At 44.8% G+C, this 19,584-nt stretch overlaps 1 protein-coding gene across 3 annotated transcripts in view; it reads right to left on the bottom strand.

The window, feature by feature from the left end:
- The window catches only part of st8sia1 (ST8 alpha-N-acetyl-neuraminide alpha-2,8-sialyltransferase 1), a 44,805-nt gene extending 25,761 nt beyond the window's left edge, over nucleotides 1-19,044 (bottom strand). For all 3 annotated transcript variants that reach the window (XR_004207017.1, XR_004207016.1, XM_031815358.1), the window contains exons 1-2: nucleotides 18,218-19,044; nucleotides 16,884-17,028 (exon numbers count right to left, since the gene is read on the bottom strand). Coding sequence is in view for 1 of the 3 variants with exons in the window: in XM_031815358.1 (XP_031671218.1) it covers nucleotides 16,884-17,028; nucleotides 18,218-18,396 (324 nt within the window). In the remaining 2 variants the exon portion in view is untranslated. The remainder of the gene's footprint in view (nucleotides 1-16,883; nucleotides 17,029-18,217) is intronic.
- Between the last annotated feature and the right edge of the window lie 540 nt (nucleotides 19,045-19,584).

The raw sequence follows: 19,584 nt of genomic DNA, 5'->3' as shown, positions 1-19,584 counted from the left end.
AATCCTAATGATTGATTCTATACTTAGTTGAAGTGTGTCTTCGACCTGTAATATAATTTTTGAAGTTTTTGTCCGAAGTAATGCTCGACCTGCACTAGCGTTGGGATAATTTAATTATGAGATTTCTGTTGTTTGAATTTGGTGCCCTGCACTTTCACTGGCTGTTGTCATTAACGGGATTGCAGCCCTAAGATGTTTTTAAGTGTATAGATGATATGATTTTCCCCGCTGCCCCTGTTTGGAGACAGGTGCATGATAATGGTCCATTCTAAATCAAAAGACATTTCACACATATTATTTAGTATATGTAAAGACAAGATTAAATCAACAATAGTCTGATGGGTGACAATATTAGCCTATCACTTGTGAATGATATATTATCACTTGTGAATGATGCCCAGCATAAGAATTTTTTAAAACTTTTTGTTAAAAAAGTGATCATAGTCGCACACCTCATGTAAGCCTAGCTCTTGGCCTATATGTGAGTATCACAACTAAAGTGGCCAAATAACTTCTTTAAAATGAAGCACATTAATCCAGGTTTGCAAGGGGTGTAGAGCCTAACTGGCAGACATAAGCAGCGAGGGAGTTTGAAGTTTGGGGAAGATCATTTTCACCATAAAAATACACCTTTATAATAAAAGAATTACATGCATAAATCACATGTTTTCCACTAATGGAACTAATGGATCCTACTACCATGTGCGAATAAGCTGTGCTTATAATGTGAAGAAATAGCCTAATAGTTTATCAACATTTAAAGCTAAACGTTCTGATCTGTTGTGTCTACCACATTGCGTGAAAACGTTTTTTTTTTATGCTAGTGGTTGTATTAATATGGGATGTATCGCATCCCACAACTGTCCCAGACTATGTTTGGAATATTTATTTCTCACACAGAATAGGTCAACCTTTGTACTATGAGGGATAATATAACTATTGACATAGGCTAATGCTTTTGCTGTTTGTTAGGCCTACTTATCTTGTTGACAGAAAGTAAATGTGAACAGTTCTTCCAAAATCTTCAATATGGATCTCGGAATTGGACTCGGGCAATTGCGTCCCAGATATTTCTGTCTTCACTTGTAACCTGTGAGAAATACTCGATCACGTGATAGAGAGCAATGTGCGTGAGAGGTGCTTTGGAGCTTCTATCTCAAGGCCATCAGACTGTTAAACAGCCACCACTAACATTGAGTGGCTGCTGCCAACACACTGACTCAACTCCAGCCACTTTAATAATGGGAATTGATGGGAAATTATGCAAAATATATCACTAGCCACTTTAAACAATGCTACCTAATATAATGTTTACATACCCTACATTATTCATCTCATATGTATATGTATATACTGTACTCTATATCATCTACTGCATCTTTATGTAATACATGTATCACTAGCCACTTTAACTATGCCACTTTGTTTACATACTCATCTCATATGTATATACTGCACTCAATACCATCTACTGTATCTTGCCTATGCCGCTCTGTACCATCACTCATTCATATATCTTTATGTACATATTCTTTATCCCCTTACACTTGTGTCTATAAGGTAGTAGTTTTGGAATTGTTAGCTAGATTACTTGTTGGTTATTACTGCATTGTCGGAACTAGAAGCACAAGCATTTCTCTACACTCGCATTAACATCTGCTAACCATGTGTATGTGACAAATAAAATTTGATTTGATTTGAGTGCGCAGCACTCAGGGGGAAGGGCACAACGCAGCACTCAGGGGGAAGGGCACAACGCAGCACTCAGGGGAAGGGCACAACGCAGCACTCAGGGGAAGGGCACAACACAGCACTCAGGGGGAAGGGCACAACGCAAAGCACTCAGGGGGAAGTGCACAACGCAGCACTCAGGGGAAAGGGCACAACGCCAGCACTCAGGGGAAAAGGCACAACGCAGACTCACGCGGGGAAAGGGCACAACGCAGCACTCAGGGGGGAAGGGCACAGTGCAGCACTCAGGGGGAAGGGCACAGCGCAGCACTCAGGGGAAAGGTCACAACGCAGCACTCCGTGCCAAGAGCACAGCAGCCACTTGGCCACAAAAGGCATGGACTTTTTTAGGGTGCATTATGACACATTTGTAACCACAAAAGTGGGATTGCCGCTGTGAAATTTGAGGCATTATCAAGTGCTTGTCAAATTGTGAAAGAGAAACTGATAAAGTGTTGTGCAGCCTGAGCAAAAAACATGCCTTTCATGTCGCATCCAGCCTTACAATGTATTAAAAAAATCTAAACATATAGCCCAACGTTTGTAGAACTAGTTCCATGAATAACTCTAAATGAAGCATATATGAGTACCTATTTCTATGTTAACCACTCAACACAGAATAGCCGCATGTGCAACACTCAAATCGTTGGGAGAAATATCTTTCTACTTTATTCAGCTTGTTCAGTTGTATTCTTCATACTATAAAATAACATAAAATAATGGAATTTTAAGCAAATCTTGTCTGCTAAATGAACTAGTGTAGCCCACAGCTATATGGCATATCCAGATCAGGACCTAACATAAGGACAACTCAGAATATGCTATTCTGTTCTTCTGAAATAGTCTACATTTTCTTCATTTAATGCTTCTTTAGACCTGTCTAAAATAAATCATAGATTTATTGTGAATGAAAAAGTCAAGGGGTCTGAATAGATTCCAAATGTACTGTAAATGTTGACTACTTTCCTAAAAAAGTATGAAGCAATAAATGTCTGCTCACGGTTTGCTACAGACAGACAGCAAACATTAAGTGGACAGAGGACATTCACTTATTTTCCATTGCTATAATATTTTGACCAGTTCTTGTGATGAGTTAAATGTGGATGCATGTAAAGTAAATAAACAAATGCACTTTATACATTTAGAACGTACTAGGAATGTGAACTAAAAGTCCTGGAAGGTTCCCAGACGGATAGCTGGGTACTCTCTTTCTCAACCTCCATTACAGGCCGACCATAAGGGCCTAAGCATGGCCAGTGAATGGGGTGTCTATGGGTGCCTCTTGAGGCAAATCCTTTCTATTCATTTGGCCTGTTGCTGTGAGTCTGCGCCCTGCTTGAGCCGGTGCCAGCGATGAACAGAGTCCTGAGAGAAACAAATGCTCTCATTATTCCCTTTGGAGTGGAGGACTAGACCCCCTCATCCTCCTATTCCTCTACCACCCCCCCCCCCCCCCCCCCCCTCTGTGTTCCCCCCAGGGTGTCTGGTGAACCATGAAAGGGGCTGAGCCAGCTAGAGGAGAACAATGGCCAGCTCACAGCTCTGGGAACATATCACTCCATATCATTGTAACACATGTGATCCAAACATTAGTTATATTTTTATTATATCTCACTGAGAGAAGTATTATGAGATGAGAGTAGGGCTAACACAAGCCAAAACACAGGCCAAAACAAAGGCCAAAACACAGACCAACACACGGTCCATCTCACGGGCCAAAACACAGACCAACACACGGTCCATCTCACGGGCCAACGCACGGGCCAATGCACGGGCCAACACACAGACCAACACACGGTCCATCTCACGGGCCATCTCACGGGCCAACGCACGGGCCAATGCACGGGCCAACGCACGGGCCAATGCACGGGCCAATGCACGGGCCAATGCACGGGCCAACACACGGGCCAATGCACGGGCCAATGCACGGGCCAATGCACGGGCCAATGCACGGGCCAACGCACGGGCCAATGCACGGGCCAACGCACGGGCCAACGCACGGGCCAATGCACGGGCCAACGCACGGGCCAATGCACAGGCCAATGCACGGGCCAATGCACGGGCCAACGCACGGGCCAATGCACGGGCCAACACACGGGCCAACGCACGGGCCAATGAACGGGCCAACGCACGGGCCAATGCACAGGCCAATGCACGGGCCCGTGCACGGGCCAACACACGGGCCAACACACGGGCCAACGCACGGGCCAACACACGGGCCAACGCACGGGCCAACACACGGGCCAACACACGGGCCAATGCACGGGCCAATGCACGGGCCAATGCACGGGCCAACACACAGACCAACACACGGGCCAATGCACGGGCCAATGCACGGGCCAACACACAGACCAGGACGTTTAAAAAAAAACAGGCCATACTTTAAAAAACAACACATTTTTAACCAAACAAATGAGAGGATGAGAGATGATGAGCCCTACTGACCAGGACAGAAGCCATCACAGCCTAAAAGCCTAAAAGCCCTTTCTATGTGATCAAAGCTAACAAAGCTTCTCCATTAATCAGCCAACTCCTAAATGACACATTCCTCCAATAGACGGCGATGCCAACGCTTCACTGCGTGGTCAGAAGGGCTCTGTTTTGCTGTGCCCATGAGCTTGGTGGCACTGCCAGTTCTGGTCAGGCATGGCTCGCTCTCTATGCCCAGACCTGCAATTAGTGCTCCGCCTGACATAGAAAAGTTAGTCCTACTCATGACGACCCAAGTGTGTGTGTCCATGTCAAAAGAGAGAGAGAGAGAGAGAGAGAGGGAGAGAGAGAGAGAGACATCGCTCAACAGAGAGGGTTTATGAGTTTATAACATTCATGCACAGGGAAAAAGTAGGCAAATAGTGTATGAATACTTGAGTGTGTGTGTGTGAGTGAGTGAGTATGTGAGTGTGTGCCTCCTCTTCCCTGCTTCAGGCTCTATTTTTGTCAGGCAGTGATTATACAGTGCTGTCTAGAGCTGTCCTTGTGTATAATGTGTGTGTGGGTGAGTAGCCACTGGTGGTTAGGACGTGGGAGGATAGGGTACACAAACACGCACTTGACACACACTCACTCACATGCTCTGCAAACACAGCACACAGATCTCACAGGACTTACACGCCAGCGCACAGTGACACGCACACACACTCTCTGGATCAATCTCTCTGGATCCTCTCAAGAGGATTGCTGTAACGTCAATGCCTCAGTCATAAACAGGTACATTAGATGGTGTCAAGGCAACCTTTACTAGTAGGGAGACTGACACACACCCACACACAATAAAAGCCCCTCTCCCGGACCGGAAGAAAGCATGGCTCCCACCCCTTTCCATCCCACCTAGCAACCGAGGTTGCTTACCAGTCCCCCTCCCACCCACCCATCCCCCGAGTCTCCCCTTACATTCCTCCCAATCCCCCACAACGACCAGAGACCCCACCCCCCCCGTACCACCAACTTTTAGCCTAAATCAAATGACATGTTTGTTGACTTCACATTGAATTCACATTAGTTTACATATCAACCAAATGTATATCAAAACTAGACGTTTGTCCCGCCCTGACCTGAGATATCTCTGTTTTCTTCATATGTTGGTTAGGTCAGGGTGTGACTAGGGTGGGTACGCTAGTTTTAGGATTGTCTAGGGTTTTTGTATGTCTAGGGTTTTTTGTATGTCTAGGTGATTTGTATGTGTATGGTGGCCTGATATGGTTCCCAATCAGAGGCAGCTGTTTATCATTGTCTCTGATTGGGGTCATATTTAGGTAGCCATTTCCCTTTGGTGTTTGTGGGTTCTTGTCTATGTGTAGTTTCCTGTCAGCACTCATTTGTATAGCTTCACGTGTCATTTTGTTATTTTGGTTAGTTTGTTCAGTGTTCATTCTTATAATAATAAAGAATGTACGCATACTACGCTGTGCCTTGGTCTGATTCATACGACGAACGTGACAACGTTGAGATGACGTTCATGTCCAGTGGGTAGCCATGGAGAAAAAGATAAATGAGTGATCACCATGACCCCAAATAGGTTCAGCAGAGCTCAATCAGGAGTGTGTGGGGGGAGATACAGAGAGAGAGAGAGAAAGAGAGAGGAGGGGAGAGGGGGTTGAGGAAGAGAAGGGGAGATGGAGAACATTAGGGTGTGAGAGACAAAGAGAGAGATTTTTTTTTAAGATGGCATATCTGAGCAAATGAGAGAGGAGTGGGAGCAAGAGAGGGATAGAGCGAGGAACAAAAGAGAACGCAAGTAACTCTGACTTTATCCCTTTTTTCGGGAACTGAAAACAATGTAGAAGGAATTCAAAATATCTTCAGTGTCGCCTATGGTAACATTTGTAACCCAATATGTATTAAGGAACTTTGTGTTTGAGTTGATTCCCTACTTCCTCTCCTCTTCTGTCTGTGGACTTGGTGTAGATAACGAACCATGACCTTATGGCACAAATTACACACACACTTCACCTCCTCCATCTCTGACACACTGTCTAAACACGCCCCTTTTACACTTTTATTTTAAAAAAGGTGATATCTAGAACCTAAAAGGGTTATTCGTCTGTCCCCATAGGAGTAACCTATGAAGAACCCTTTTTGGTTCCATTTGGGTAGAACCATTTGTGTTCCAGGTAGAACTCTTTTGGGATCCATGTAGAAGCCTTTCCGCAGATGGTTCAACATGGAACCCGAAAGGGTTCTACCTAGAACCAAAAAGGGTTCTCCTATGGGGACTTCTGAAGAACCCTTTTGGAACCCTTTTCTCTAAGAGTGTAGCATTGAGTCACATGAATGTACAATACATATATGTGTAATGAATGAATATCCTAGGCTGTAGATTGTTGTTTTTCTGGAAATGTCTTTTTGGTTATGTAGCTAAAATGCTGCCGTTTCTCTCTCCCTCTGCAGTGGAATTGTTTTCTCTCTATTCCTCCTCATCTTCTCCCACTCAGAATACAGCACACACACATACAATCACACAAGACACACACCACACACACATCCAGACACTTGCCTTAACACAGACACACACCTACACCCCCCTCTACACATTGTCCCTACCTAGAATAACAACAACAGTTGTCTTGTCACACTAGAGTTTTCTCAGGGCTAGGTAGTAGTGGGCGAGCAGGCTAGGTAGTAGTGGGCGAGCAGGCCACGCATCAACAGTCCTGGGGGCTGGGACTCACAGTAGCTTTTTCCATCTCTCCTTGAAACCATTAACACCTGCAACGGGGTGGGGGGTTGGGGGGTGGGGGGGGGGGGGTCATAATGCATGTTCTGCTCCCAGTAACAAGGGATGGTCTGTTGTTAGTAACCAGAGAGACAGATACAAATGAAAGAGGAAGAGTCCAACATTTATTTCATTATTACTCTCAATGTTCTGCTTAGAACACACACACACACAGACACACGCACACACACACAGACACACACACACACACACACACAGACACACACACCACCTGGCAGAAAACATGTAGGCCGATACAGGCTAATGGATATATCTGATGAGTGCCACAATTTGACAACCCATCTGTGGTTTTCTCCACATTTTGAGGACTGAATATCTCTGGTTATCTGATCCAATCTCCAATGAGGGTTTTCACATCCTCCTTTATGTCCTCTCTGTCATGATGAAGTGGCATCCATCTCAAATCCCACAGCTTGCATTCAGGGTGTCATATTCCCATGTTCCCTGGGGCTCGTGACCTATGACAAATCATTTCCTAACAGCACAATCTGTTCCCTTCTTTAGTCTCTAGATGGATGAAGCATTTTTAAGTTCCCTTATACCCTTCTGAGTAATTTAGGGGGTATCTCAATCATCTAAAATAGATTCCTCTACCGTGTCTCCTCTCCTTCAACTAAACACATTTTCACCTCTCGACTCTTTTCAGACCAGTGCAGACTGAAGGAGAGGGGACAAGGAGAGGAAACCACAGACTATTGACATTCCCCCTTACTGGTTTACTGTTACACTAGGTTGATGACCTTGAATAAGGCCTGTGTGTCTATGTACACTGATGACTCAACAGTATACACGTCGGCTATGACAGTAAAATAAATAATTGACACCCATAGAGCTCCAGTCAGTTTTACAATGGGTTAACTAGCGATAGGCTGGTGATCAGTATCTTTTCAGACAAATCACTCACTCAACCCTAAACCTCATCTAGATCTATTTTTTTTTTAAATGTGTCAATCAAGCTGTCATGGTAAAAACATATAGACTCAATGGTTGCTGAAATGAGAAGAGGTCTGTGGTTGTGCTTTCTGGACATCTCAGTGGACCAGACAGGTCCTAGTTCTGTCACATCTGGACTCATTTAGTTAGTTATTTTTAATGAACCTTTATTGAACTAGTCAAGTCAAGTAAGAACTAATTCTTATTTACAATGACGGCCTACCAAGAGGCAAACGGCCTGCTGCGGTGACTACTGCCCAGTTATGTGGTCATGTGCGGCGGAGAGGGACATAAGTCAATTGCAGTTGGTCCAGAACAAAGCAGCAGGTATCTCACTTAGATGTGCACAGAGAGTGAATGTCAGTAACATGCATGTCAGTCTCTCCTGGCTCAGAGTTGAGGAGAGACTGACTGCATCACTATTGGTCTTTGTGTGAGGTGTTGATGTGTTTTTCGGTAGCAAACTGTCTGTTCAAGCAGTTGTCACACAGTTCGGACACTCATTGGTACAACACAATACATGCAATCTGAGGTTTTCCCAGTCCCCAGGTCCAGTACAGGCTGGGAAACACCGTATTACATATAGACATGACGACATGGAACTCTCTGCCACCCCAGGTAACTCAAGCTAGCATAAAAACGTATAAAAGAACACCTTACGGAACAACGAGGAGTGTGAAGAGACACAGCCATTTTTATATATTTTGTATTGTATTATGTAGGAAGGGCTTATAGGGCAGGAGCCATCTCCCGTTTCTGAAGCGTGAGGCAGAGGCAGGAGATGATGCAGTATTATGTAATGTTATGTAGTATTATGTAGTGTTATGTAGTATTATGTAGTGTTATGCAGTGTTATGTAGTTTCATGTAGTGTTGTGTAGTATTATGTAGTGTTATGTAGTTTTATGTAGTATTATGTAGTGTTATGTAGTGTTATGTAGTTTTATGTAGTGTTATGCAGTGTTATGTAGTTTTATGTAGTGTTGTGTAGTATTATGCAGTGTTATGTAGTTTTATGTAGTGTTATGCAGTGTTATGTAGTTTTATGTGGTGTTGTGTAGTATTATGTAGTGTTATGTAGTTTTATGTAGTGTTATGCAGTGTTATGTAGTTTTATGTAGTGTTGTGTAGTATTATGTAGTTTTATGTAGTATTATGTAGTGTTATGTAGTTTTATGTAGTATTATGTAGTGTTGTGTAGTATTATGTAGTGTTATGTAGTTTTATGTAGTATTATGTAGTGTTGTGTAGTGTTATGTAGTGTTATGTAGTTTTATGTAGTATTATGTAGTGTTGTGTAGTATTATGTAGTGTTATGTATATTATGTTATATTATGCATTTTATTTGCTGTGTTTTGATTGGACCCAAGGATGAGTTATTTATTTAATGTATTTATTGTGACTTGCAGGTCTGATGTGGCCCATGAGCCAGGATTTTCATACCAAATGTATTAAATGTATGGTATGTGGTTATAAAGGGTTTACTTTTAATTAGGATTTATTTGATTCATTAGGATCCCCAATTAAAAAGTGTAAATAAATAAATTAAATATAATAACAAATAATAATATATAATATATAAATAAATAATAATTCAAAGTAAACCCTTTATGACCACATACTATACATGTCATAAGGCCTTCAGTTATGGCCTAGTTCTCCTCAGCCTTCAGTTATGGCCTAGTTCTCCTCAGCCTTCAGTTATGGCCTAGTTCTCCTCAGCCTTCAGTTATGGCCTAGTTCTCCTCAGCCTTCAGTTATGGCCTAGTTTTCCTCAGCCTTCAGTTATGGCCTAGTTCTCCTCAGCCTTCAGTTATGGCCTAGTTCTCCTCAGCCTTCAGTTATGGCCTAGTTCTCCTCAGCCTTCAGTTATGGCCTAGTTCTCCTCAGCCTTCAGTTATGGCCTAGTTCTCCTCAGCCTTCAGTTATGGCCTAGTTCTCCTCAGACTTCAGTTATGGCCTAGTTATCCTCAGCCTTCAGTTATGGCCTAGTTCTCCTCAGCCTTCAGTTATGGCCTAGTTCTCCTCAGCCTTCAGTTATGGCCTAGTTCTCCTCAGCCTTCAGTTATGGCCTAGTTATCCTCAGACTTCAGTTATGGCCTAGTTATCCTCAGCCTTCAGTTATGGACTAGTTCTCCTCAGACTTCAGTTATGGCCTAGTTCTCCTCAGCCTTCAGTTATGGCCTAGTTCTCCTCAGCCTTCAGTTATGGTCTAGTTCTCCTCAGCCTTCAGTTATGGCCTAGTTATCCTCAGCCTTCAGTTATGGCCTAGTTCTTCTCAGCCTTCCGTTTTGGCCTAGTTCTCCTCAGACTTCAGTTATGGCCTAGTTCTCCTCAGCCTTCAGTTATGGCCTAGTTCTCCTCAGCCTTCAGTTATGGCCTAGTTCTCCTCAGCCTTCAGTTGTGGCCTAGTTCTCCTTTGCCCAGTTATGGCCTAGTTCTCCTCAGCCTTCAGTTATGGCCTAGTTCTCCTCAGCCTTCAGTTGTGGCCTAGTTCTCCTTTGCCCAGTTATGGCCTAGTTCTCCTCAGCCTTCAGTTGTGGCCTAGTTCTCCTTTGCCCAGTTATTGCCTAGTTCTCCTCAGCCTTCAGTTATGGCCTAGGTCTCCTCAGCCTTCAGTTATGGCCTAGTTCTCCTCACCCTTCAGTTATGGCCTAGTTCTCCTCAGCCTTCAGTTATGGCCTAGTTCTCCTCAGCCTTCAGTTATGGCCTAGTTCTCCTCAGCCTTCAGTTATGGCCTAGTTCTCCTCAGACTTCATTTATGGCCTAGTTCTCCTCAGCCTTCAGTTATGGTCTAGTTCTCCTCAGCCTTCAGTTATGGCCTAGTTATCCTCAGCCTTCAGTTATGGCCTAGTTCTTCTCAGCCTTCCGTTTTGGCCTAGTTCTCCTCAGACTTCAGTTATGGCCTAGTTCTCCTCAGCCTTCAGTTATGGCCTAGTTCTCCTCAGCCTTCAGTTATGGCCTAGTTATCCTCAGCCTTCAGTTATGGCCTAGTTCTCCTCAGCCTTCAGTTATGGCCTAGTTCTCCTCAGCCTTCAGTTGTGGCCTAGTTCTCCTTTGCCCAGTTATGGCCTAGTTCTCCTCAGCCTTCAGTTATGGCCTAGTTCTCCTCAGCCTTCAGTTGTGGCCTAGTTCTCCTTTGCCCAGTTATGGCCTAGTTCTCCTCAGCCTTCAGTTATGGCCTAGTTCTCCTCAGCCTTCAGTTGTGGCCTAGTTCTCCTTTGCCCAGTTATGGCCTAGTTCTCCTCAGCCTTCAGTTATGGCCTAGTTCTCCTCAGCCTTCAGTTGTGGCCTAGTTCTCCTTTGCCCAGTTATGGCCTAGTTCTCCTCAGCCTTCAGTTATGGCCTAGTTCTCCTCAGCCTTCAGTTATGGCCTAGTTCTCCTCAGCCTTCAGTTATGGCCTAGTTCTCCTCAGCCTTCAGTTATGGCCTAGTTCTCCTCAGCCTTCAGTTGTGGCCTAGTTCTCCTTTGCCCAGTTATGGCCTAGTTCTCCTCAGCCTTCAGTTATGGCCTAGTTCTCCTCAGCCTTCAGTTGTGGCCTAGTTCTCCTTTGCCCAGTTATGGCCTAGTTCTCCTCAGCCTTCAGTTGTGGCCTAGTTCTCCTTTGCCCAGTTATTGCCTAGTTCTCCTCAGCCTTCAGTTATGGCCTAGGTCTCCTCAGCCTTCAGTTATGGCCTAGTTCTCCTCACCCTTCAGTTATGGCCTAGTTCTCCTCAGCCTTCAGTTATGGCCTAGTTCTCCTCAGCCTTCAGTTATGGCCTAGTTCTCCTCAGCCTTCAGTTATGGCCTAGTTCTCCTCAGACTTCATTTATGGCCTAGTTCTCCTCAGCCTTCAGTTATGGTCTAGTTCTCCTCAGCCTTCAGTTATGGCCTAGTTATCCTCAGCCTTCAGTTATGGCCTAGTTCTTCTCAGCCTTCCGTTTTGGCCTAGTTCTCCTCAGACTTCAGTTATGGCCTAGTTCTCCTCAGCCTTCAGTTATGGCCTAGTTCTCCTCAGCCTTCAGTTATGGCCTAGTTCTCCTCAGCCTTCAGTTGTGGCCTAGTTCTCCTTTGCCCAGTTATGGCCTAGTTCTCCTCAGCCTTCAGTTATGGCCTAGTTCTCCTCAGCCTTCAGTTGTGGCCTAGTTCTCCTTTGCCCAGTTATGGCCTAGTTCTCCTCAGCCTTCAGTTGTGGCCTAGTTCTCCTTTGCCCAGTTATTGCCTAGTTCTCCTCAGCCTTCAGTTATGGCCTAGGTCTCCTCAGCCTTCAGTTATGGCCTAGTTCTCCTCACCCTTCAGTTATGGCCTAGTTCTCCTCAGCCTTCAGTTATGGCCTAGTTCTCCTCAGCCTTCAGTTATGGCCTAGTTCTCCTCAGCCTTCAGTTATGGCCTAGTTCTCCTCAGACTTCATTTATGGCCTAGTTCTCCTCAGCCTTCAGTTATGGTCTAGTTCTCCTCAGCCTTCAGTTATGGCCTAGTTATCCTCAGCCTTCAGTTATGGCCTAGTTCTTCTCAGCCTTCCGTTTTGGCCTAGTTCTCCTCAGACTTCAGTTATGGCCTAGTTCTCCTCAGCCTTCAGTTATGGCCTAGTTCTCCTCAGCCTTCAGTTATGGCCTAGTTATCCTCAGCCTTCAGTTATGGCCTAGTTCTCCTCAGCCTTCAGTTATGGCCTAGTTCTCCTCAGCCTTCAGTTGTGGCCTAGTTCTCCTTTGCCCAGTTATGGCCTAGTTCTCCTCAGCCTTCAGTTATGGCCTAGTTCTCCTCAGCCTTCAGTTGTGGCCTAGTTCTCCTTTGCCCAGTTATGGCCTAGTTCTCCTCAGCCTTCAGTTATGGCCTAGTTCTCCTCAGCCTTCAGTTGTGGCCTAGTTCTCCTTTGCCCAGTTATGGCCTAGTTCTCCTCAGCCTTCAGTTATGGCCTAGTTCTCCTCAGCCTTCAGTTGTGGCCTAGTTCTCCTTTGCCCAGTTATGGCCTAGTTCTCCTCAGCCTTCAGTTATGGCCTAGTTCTCCTCAGCCTTCAGTTGTGGCCTAGTTCTCCTTTGCCCAGTTATGGCCTAGTTCTCCTCAGCCTTCAGTTATGGCCTAGTTCTCCTCAGCCTTCAGTTATGGCCTAGTTCTCCTCAGCCTTCAGTTATGGCCTAGTTCTCCTCAGCCTTCAGTTATGGCCTAGTTCTCCTCAGACTTCAGTTATGGCCTAGTTCTCCTCAGCCTTCAGTTATGGCCTAGTTCTCCTCAGACTTCAGTTATGGCCTAGTTCTCCTCAGCCTTCAGTTATGGCCTAGTTCTCCTCAGCCTTCAGTTATGGCCTAGTTATCCTCAGACTTCAGTTATGGCCTAGTTCTCCTCAGCCTTCAGTTATGGCCTAGTTATCCTCAGACTTCAGTTATGGCCTAGTTATCCTCAGCCTTCAGTTATGGACTAGTTCTCCTCAGACTTCAGTTATGGCCTAGTTCTCCTCAGCCTTCAGTTATGGCCTAGTTCTCCTCAGCCTTCAGTTATGGTCTAGTTCTCCTCAGCCTTCAGTTATGGCCTAGTTATCCTCAGCCTTCAGTTATGGCCTAGTTCTTCTCAGCCTTCCGTTTTGGCCTAGTTCTCCTCAGACTTCAGTTATGGCCTAGTTCTCCTCAGCCTTCAGTTATGGCCTAGTTCTCCTCAGCCTTCAGTTATGGCCTAGTTCTCCTCAGCCTTCAGTTGTGGCCTAGTTCTCCTTTGCCCAGTTATGGCCTAGTTCTCCTCAGCCTTCAGTTATGGCCTAGTTCTCCTCAGCCTTCAGTTGTGGCCTAGTTCTCCTTTGCCCAGTTATGGCCTAGTTCTCCTCAGCCTTCAGTTGTGGCCTAGTTCTCCTTTGCCCAGTTATTGCCTAGTTCTCCTCAGCCTTCAGTTATGGCCTAGGTCTCCTCAGCCTTCAGTTATGGCCTAGTTCTCCTCACCCTTCAGTTATGGCCTAGTTCTCCTCAGCCTTCAGTTATGGCCTAGTTCTCCTCAGCCTTCAGTTATGGCCTAGTTCTCCTCAGCCTTCAGTTATGGCCTAGTTCTCCTCAGACTTCATTTATGGCCTAGTTCTCCTCAGCCTTCAGTTATGGTCTAGTTCTCCTCAGCCTTCAGTTATGGCCTAGTTATCCTCAGCCTTCAGTTATGGCCTAGTTCTTCTCAGCCTTCCGTTTTGGCCTAGTTCTCCTCAGACTTCAGTTATGGCCTAGTTCTCCTCAGCCTTCAGTTATGGCCTAGTTCTCCTCAGCCTTCAGTTATGGCCTAGTTCTCCTCAGCCTTCAGTTGTGGCCTAGTTCTCCTTTGCCCAGTTATGGCCTAGTTCTCCTCAGCCTTCAGTTATGGCCTAGTTCTCCTCAGCCTTCAGTTGTGGCCTAGTTCTCCTTTGCCCAGTTATGGCCTAGTTCTCCTCAGCCTTCAGTTGTGGCCTAGTTCTCCTTTGCCCAGTTATTGCCTAGTTCTCCTCAGCCTTCAGTTATGGCCTAGGTCTCCTCAGCCTTCAGTTATGGCCTAGTTCTCCTCACCCTTCAGTTATGGCCTAGTTCTCCTCAGCCTTCAGTTATGGCCTAGTTCTCCTCAGCCTTCAGTTATGGCCTAGTTCTCCTCAGCCTTCAGTTATGGCCTAGTTCTCCTCAGACTTCATTTATGGCCTAGTTCTCCTCAGCCTTCAGTTATGGCCTAGTTCTCCTCAGCCTTCAGTTATGGCCTAGTTCTCCTCAGACTTCATTTATGGCCTAGTTCTCCTCAGCCTTCAGTTATGGCCTAGTTCTCCTCAGCCTTCAGTTATGGCCTAGTTCTCCTCAGCCTTCAGTTGTGGCCTAGTTCTCCTCAGCCTTCAGTTATGGCCTAGTTATCCTCAGACTTCAGTTATGGCCTAGTTATCCTCAGCCTTCAGTTATGGCCTAGGTCTCCTCAGCCTTCAGTTATGGCCTAGTTCTCCTCAGCCTTCAGTTATGGCCTAGTTCTCCTCAGCCTTCAGTTGTGGCCTAGTTCTCCTTTGCCCAGTTATGGCCTAGTTCTCCTCAGCCTTCAGTTGTGGCCTAGTTCTCCTTTGCCCAGTTATTGCCTAGTTCTCCTCAGCCTTCAGTTATGGCCTAGGTCTCCTCAGCCTTCAGTTATGGCCTAGTTCTCCTCAGCCTTCAGTTATGGCCTAGTTCTCCTCAGCCTTCAGTTATGGCCTAGTTCTCCTCAGCCTTCAGTTATGGCCTAGTTCTCCTCAGCCTTCAGTTATGGCCTAGTTCTCCTCAGCCTTCATTTATGGCCTAGTTCTCCTCAGCCTTCAGTTATGGCCTAGTTGGGTTATTGGGTAAGCATTAGAATAAGCCACCTCAACATTTGCAGCCATAGGTGATAATATCTCTGTAGGAGCTGATCTGTCATCAGTATTGTGAAAAGATTATAATGTTAAGGAAAGATTTGAATGGAGAAAGCTGATCCGAGAGCAGCGCTCCCTTTATTTTGATCTTATCAGTATCGATCGACACATGCTCCAACGACGCCGTTAGCGACCGTTCTCTCTGAGTGGTGTTTTAGGAAACGCATGTTACATCTTCGGCCGTTGCAGGAAAGATGCATCGTTAAAACACTCGTTAGCCATCGCTATCAGGAAACCGGGCCCTTTTCAGTTGTGCTGAAATGTAGGTAAGGTGACAGACATTACTAACACTGATCTGAATAAAAGGCATTGAAAGTCACATCAATTTCTAAGTATTAGATGCACTCCAAACAGGACGATGGGAAAGTCAATTCTAGTGGTTCAAATCTGAACACTTAGCAGATATAGGTGTTTGTCACGCCCTTGCCACAGAGAGGCTTTTTATGCTCTATTTTGGTTAGGCCAGGGTGTGACTAGGGTGGGCGTTCTATGTTATTTTTTCTATGTTTTTGTATTTCTTTGTTTTTGGCCGGGTATGGTTCTCAATCAGGGACAGCTGTCTGTCGTTGTCTCTGATTGAGAACCATACTTAGGCAGCCTGTCTTCCCACTATGGGTTGTGGGTAGTTATTTTCTGTTTAGTGTGTGTTGCACCTGACGGAGCTGTTTCGGTTGTGCCGTACCTGACGGAGCTGTTTCGGTTGTGCCGTTTGTTACCTAGTGTTCAGTTATATTTAATAAAATGCAAAACACGTACCCCGCTGCACCTTGGTCCTCACCTTCTTCCACCAACGACAATCGTTAGTGTTCTCCTGGTTGGACACTAACTGGAAACAGCTGACTGTCATGTTTAAACACCTGTGTTTAAGATGAGAACATTTATTGGCAAATCTAAATGCCTATTGGTTTTAAACACTGGCAGTTAGGTTATGGACGTGTCACATGTTTTATGGTTTTACAGTGTATGTTGCAAAGGTTAGACTCACTTCTCAGTGTATATAGTTCACTTATTGTTTTAGTGAGATTGTAATGATGTTATCTTGGACACCTGTGAAAAGGGTGATAGCGTGGGGATTTTCACCGTTGAGCTTGGGTGAAAGGGAAGGTGGTGAAAAACTCATTAAATTGTTACATTTATTTTAACCTTTATTTAACTAGGCAAGTCAGTTAAGAACAAATTCTTATTTTCAATGACAGCCTCTAGTGGGTTAACTGCCTGTTCAGGAGTAGAACAACAGATTTGTACCTTGTCAGCTCGGGGGTTTGAACTTACAACCTTCCGGTTACTAGTCCAACGTTCTAACCACTAGGCTATGCTGCCGCCCCATATATTTATGGCCATCAATGTGAAGCAAGTTACTGTAGAGAACCTGCCCTTGTTAAAAATCTTAAAAGAGTGTTGACCATTAACACAGACTATGGTTGGTGTGTTTTTATTGGGGTCAGGGGGTTTGGAGTTCAATTCCACACATGGACAACCCACAAATTCTCTACACTACCATCAGTGACCATGCAAGTGTGATCACAAACACAAACACATACAAACACACACACACAAATATATTATTGTGTTTTTAGGTGTGTTAGATTTGGGCTGGAACAAAAGCCTGTACACTGCTGGCCTCCAGGACCAGAGTAGAGGCCTACCTGCACAAAGAGAGAGTAGGTCTCATTGTTGACTGTGTGTGAGTGGTAAAACTCTCCATCGTACCACAGGACCTTCCCCATAGGTGAATTCTGCTTGGTCACCGCAAACATTCTCCTTGGGTCACAGCACTCTGAAAGCAGCTTCCTGTAACGAGAGAGGAAGTATGATGATGTTGTATCTCAACACTGATCTAATGTCAATTTAGGGTGTCATCACTTATGTGTGAGTTTGGGATTTGGGGAGGGTAAGCTGCACCAAGATCTGTGGTAAATATGGGAAACCTTTAACCTTGAGCTATAAATAGACAGTCAAAATGAGAAGAGAATTTGTCATTGAGTGACACTCAGACAATGTATAAATTGAGACGGTCTCTTGATCTGAATTATAGTTACCAGTCCGGGACTCTGGGCCACATGTAATTTGAGCATTCTCTATTGATTAAATTAACACTCATTGCAGAGTGGGCACTGTCAACTATAATTCAGATCATGAGACAACTGTCTCAATTGATACAGTGTCCAAGTGTCATGCATGCTATTTTAACACAATGACACATTCATACATGCTTCATAAATCCTGTCTGCATCGACAGTAGGCCTACTGTGGGGAAGCCTGAGTAGTGGAAATGCATTAGGAATCAATTAGGAGTCTGCGCAGATATGATCAAAAATATCATCTTCAGTCAAACTGTGGGCGTCAATTGGCGAATTTGAAGCGTGGAAGTGTGGAAATGGCAAATGGAAAAAGGCTGGTTGTTGATGGTTACTTTGTCCTAGATTCAGCACCACCAGTACAGTTGCATTTCTGTCGTTTAAATGGACACACACACAGCTTCGGCTGCGAGGCAACCTTTTCAACTCCAAACGTGCTGAACCATAGAGATCCTATTCAATTATTCTAATTCCCTCTTGCACCATCATAACACGCGTCTCTGTGCCTTTCCGTGCAGGTGCCACGTTCTGCGCATTTCCCTCATCTGCTTTCCTCAGTGCATTAGTTTACGAATCCCGTCATATTCTCGTGAAAATGCGACTAGATACAACAAATGGGCCTACCATACCGTAACTGTTGTGCCCTGGAGATTCAGCTTGATCGTTATAGATTTTATTTTCACCATTTCCATTCCTCTTTTTCCATTGAATAAACATTATTATTATAATTAGCCTATGTATTGTCTTGTTATGTGCATAAATAGACTGTAGGAGATGATAGGCTACTTGGACACAATCATGTAATAATGTTCTGCTATATTGTAGAATGTTAATATTGCTATGAATTATTTATGAGGGCCAAATCGCATAGGCCTAATGTTTTGAGATGAGTGAAAACCCACCTGAACAGATCGATGTCCGTCTGGTTCCTCTGCCATACTTGTCCCTGCCGCAGCACTTCATCAACTATCTCCTTGTCGCTCCGGAGTCTGTACACTGGGAAAATGTAGAGCCAGCATAACACGAGCACACACAGAACGGCCCACACCGATAGCTTGCTCCGGTGGCATCTCACCAACATCGTTACAGCTTGTGGTTCACGAATCACAACCTGCCTACTCAAACCAATCTAGTATGGTGGAAAAAACGCAAGCTGGCCCTCTCCGTTAGCTATGTATGATAGGTTTTATGGAGATGGCATCCTTTCTCATCCAGAAGCCTCTGAGTCTCAATGGAAATGCGGGTTTGTATTCTTCCTGCTAGTGCAAGCATCGAATTCCTTAGTTTAGCTCCCAAACTGCAGGTTTTGTTATAAAGGCTTGGTCATGTTTTGTAGTATGAAGGGATCCGCTATCCATGCGCCATCTCGGCCGGCGGTAAGCTAGCGGGCTTCGCTCTCTGCAGCGGCGGGTTGCTGGAATCCACCACACTCGTCTTGGTGCATCACTGACCCCGCATGCATCACCTAGATGTCCGCCGCTCTCTCCCTACACAACAGCGGTCTTGTGTGAAATCCCTGCCCGGTTCCCTTGAGCCACATCGCCCTTTGTGGTCACTTATTTTGGTACATCCAACCCGAATGGACCATGCTACCCCTTCCTCATATCCTCTCTCCTTGTCCTGCTGGATCTTCTTGGAAACCTTGCAAGTGTACTGGGCAAAATCCATTGAATCTCTTTCTTTCTCTCCCCCTCTTTAACTACCATAGTTCTACATCCCTCCAACCTAGACTCAGGGGTAGACGTAACATAGTAAACGTAAATCAGTGGGTTACATTTCTTATGGTGCCTATAGAAAGTCTACACCCCCTTGACTTTTTTCAAAAATGTCTACATTAAAGGTCAAAGGGATTCATTTAGATTGTTTTACTACAATGAAAGAAAGTTAAAGCACATTTTTAAAAATTATGAAAAAAACTGACAGTTACAGTTTAGAAAAGACCAGTTGCACTTCTTCTGGATTAGTAACACACTTTTACTGAGACCGGGTCCACTTGATCTCCAACATAACCTCATGAGCAAACACAGATTACTTTGTACAAAACTAAGTCATTTCTCATTGCTTTCAAACACAACACAAATGGGAGGCAAAACAGGCAAAACTGTAAACACTATTCTCCATAAAAGATAAAAATTCAATTGAGTAAATCATAACAAACCAAATCAAAACATTTGGTCACAGCTGATACAAATGACTCCCATGATTGTGAACCTCTTCTGCACAAAACTTCTTTGTACAATTTTTCATTCAGCAATCAATTCTTATTCAT

This window comes from Oncorhynchus kisutch, unplaced genomic scaffold (genome assembly GCF_002021735.2).
Source record: "Oncorhynchus kisutch isolate 150728-3 unplaced genomic scaffold, Okis_V2 Okis09a-Okis19a_hom, whole genome shotgun sequence".
NCBI classification, from domain to species: Eukaryota; Metazoa; Chordata; class Actinopteri; order Salmoniformes; family Salmonidae; genus Oncorhynchus; species Oncorhynchus kisutch.
This window is presented reverse-complemented; position numbering and strand designations above follow the sequence as displayed.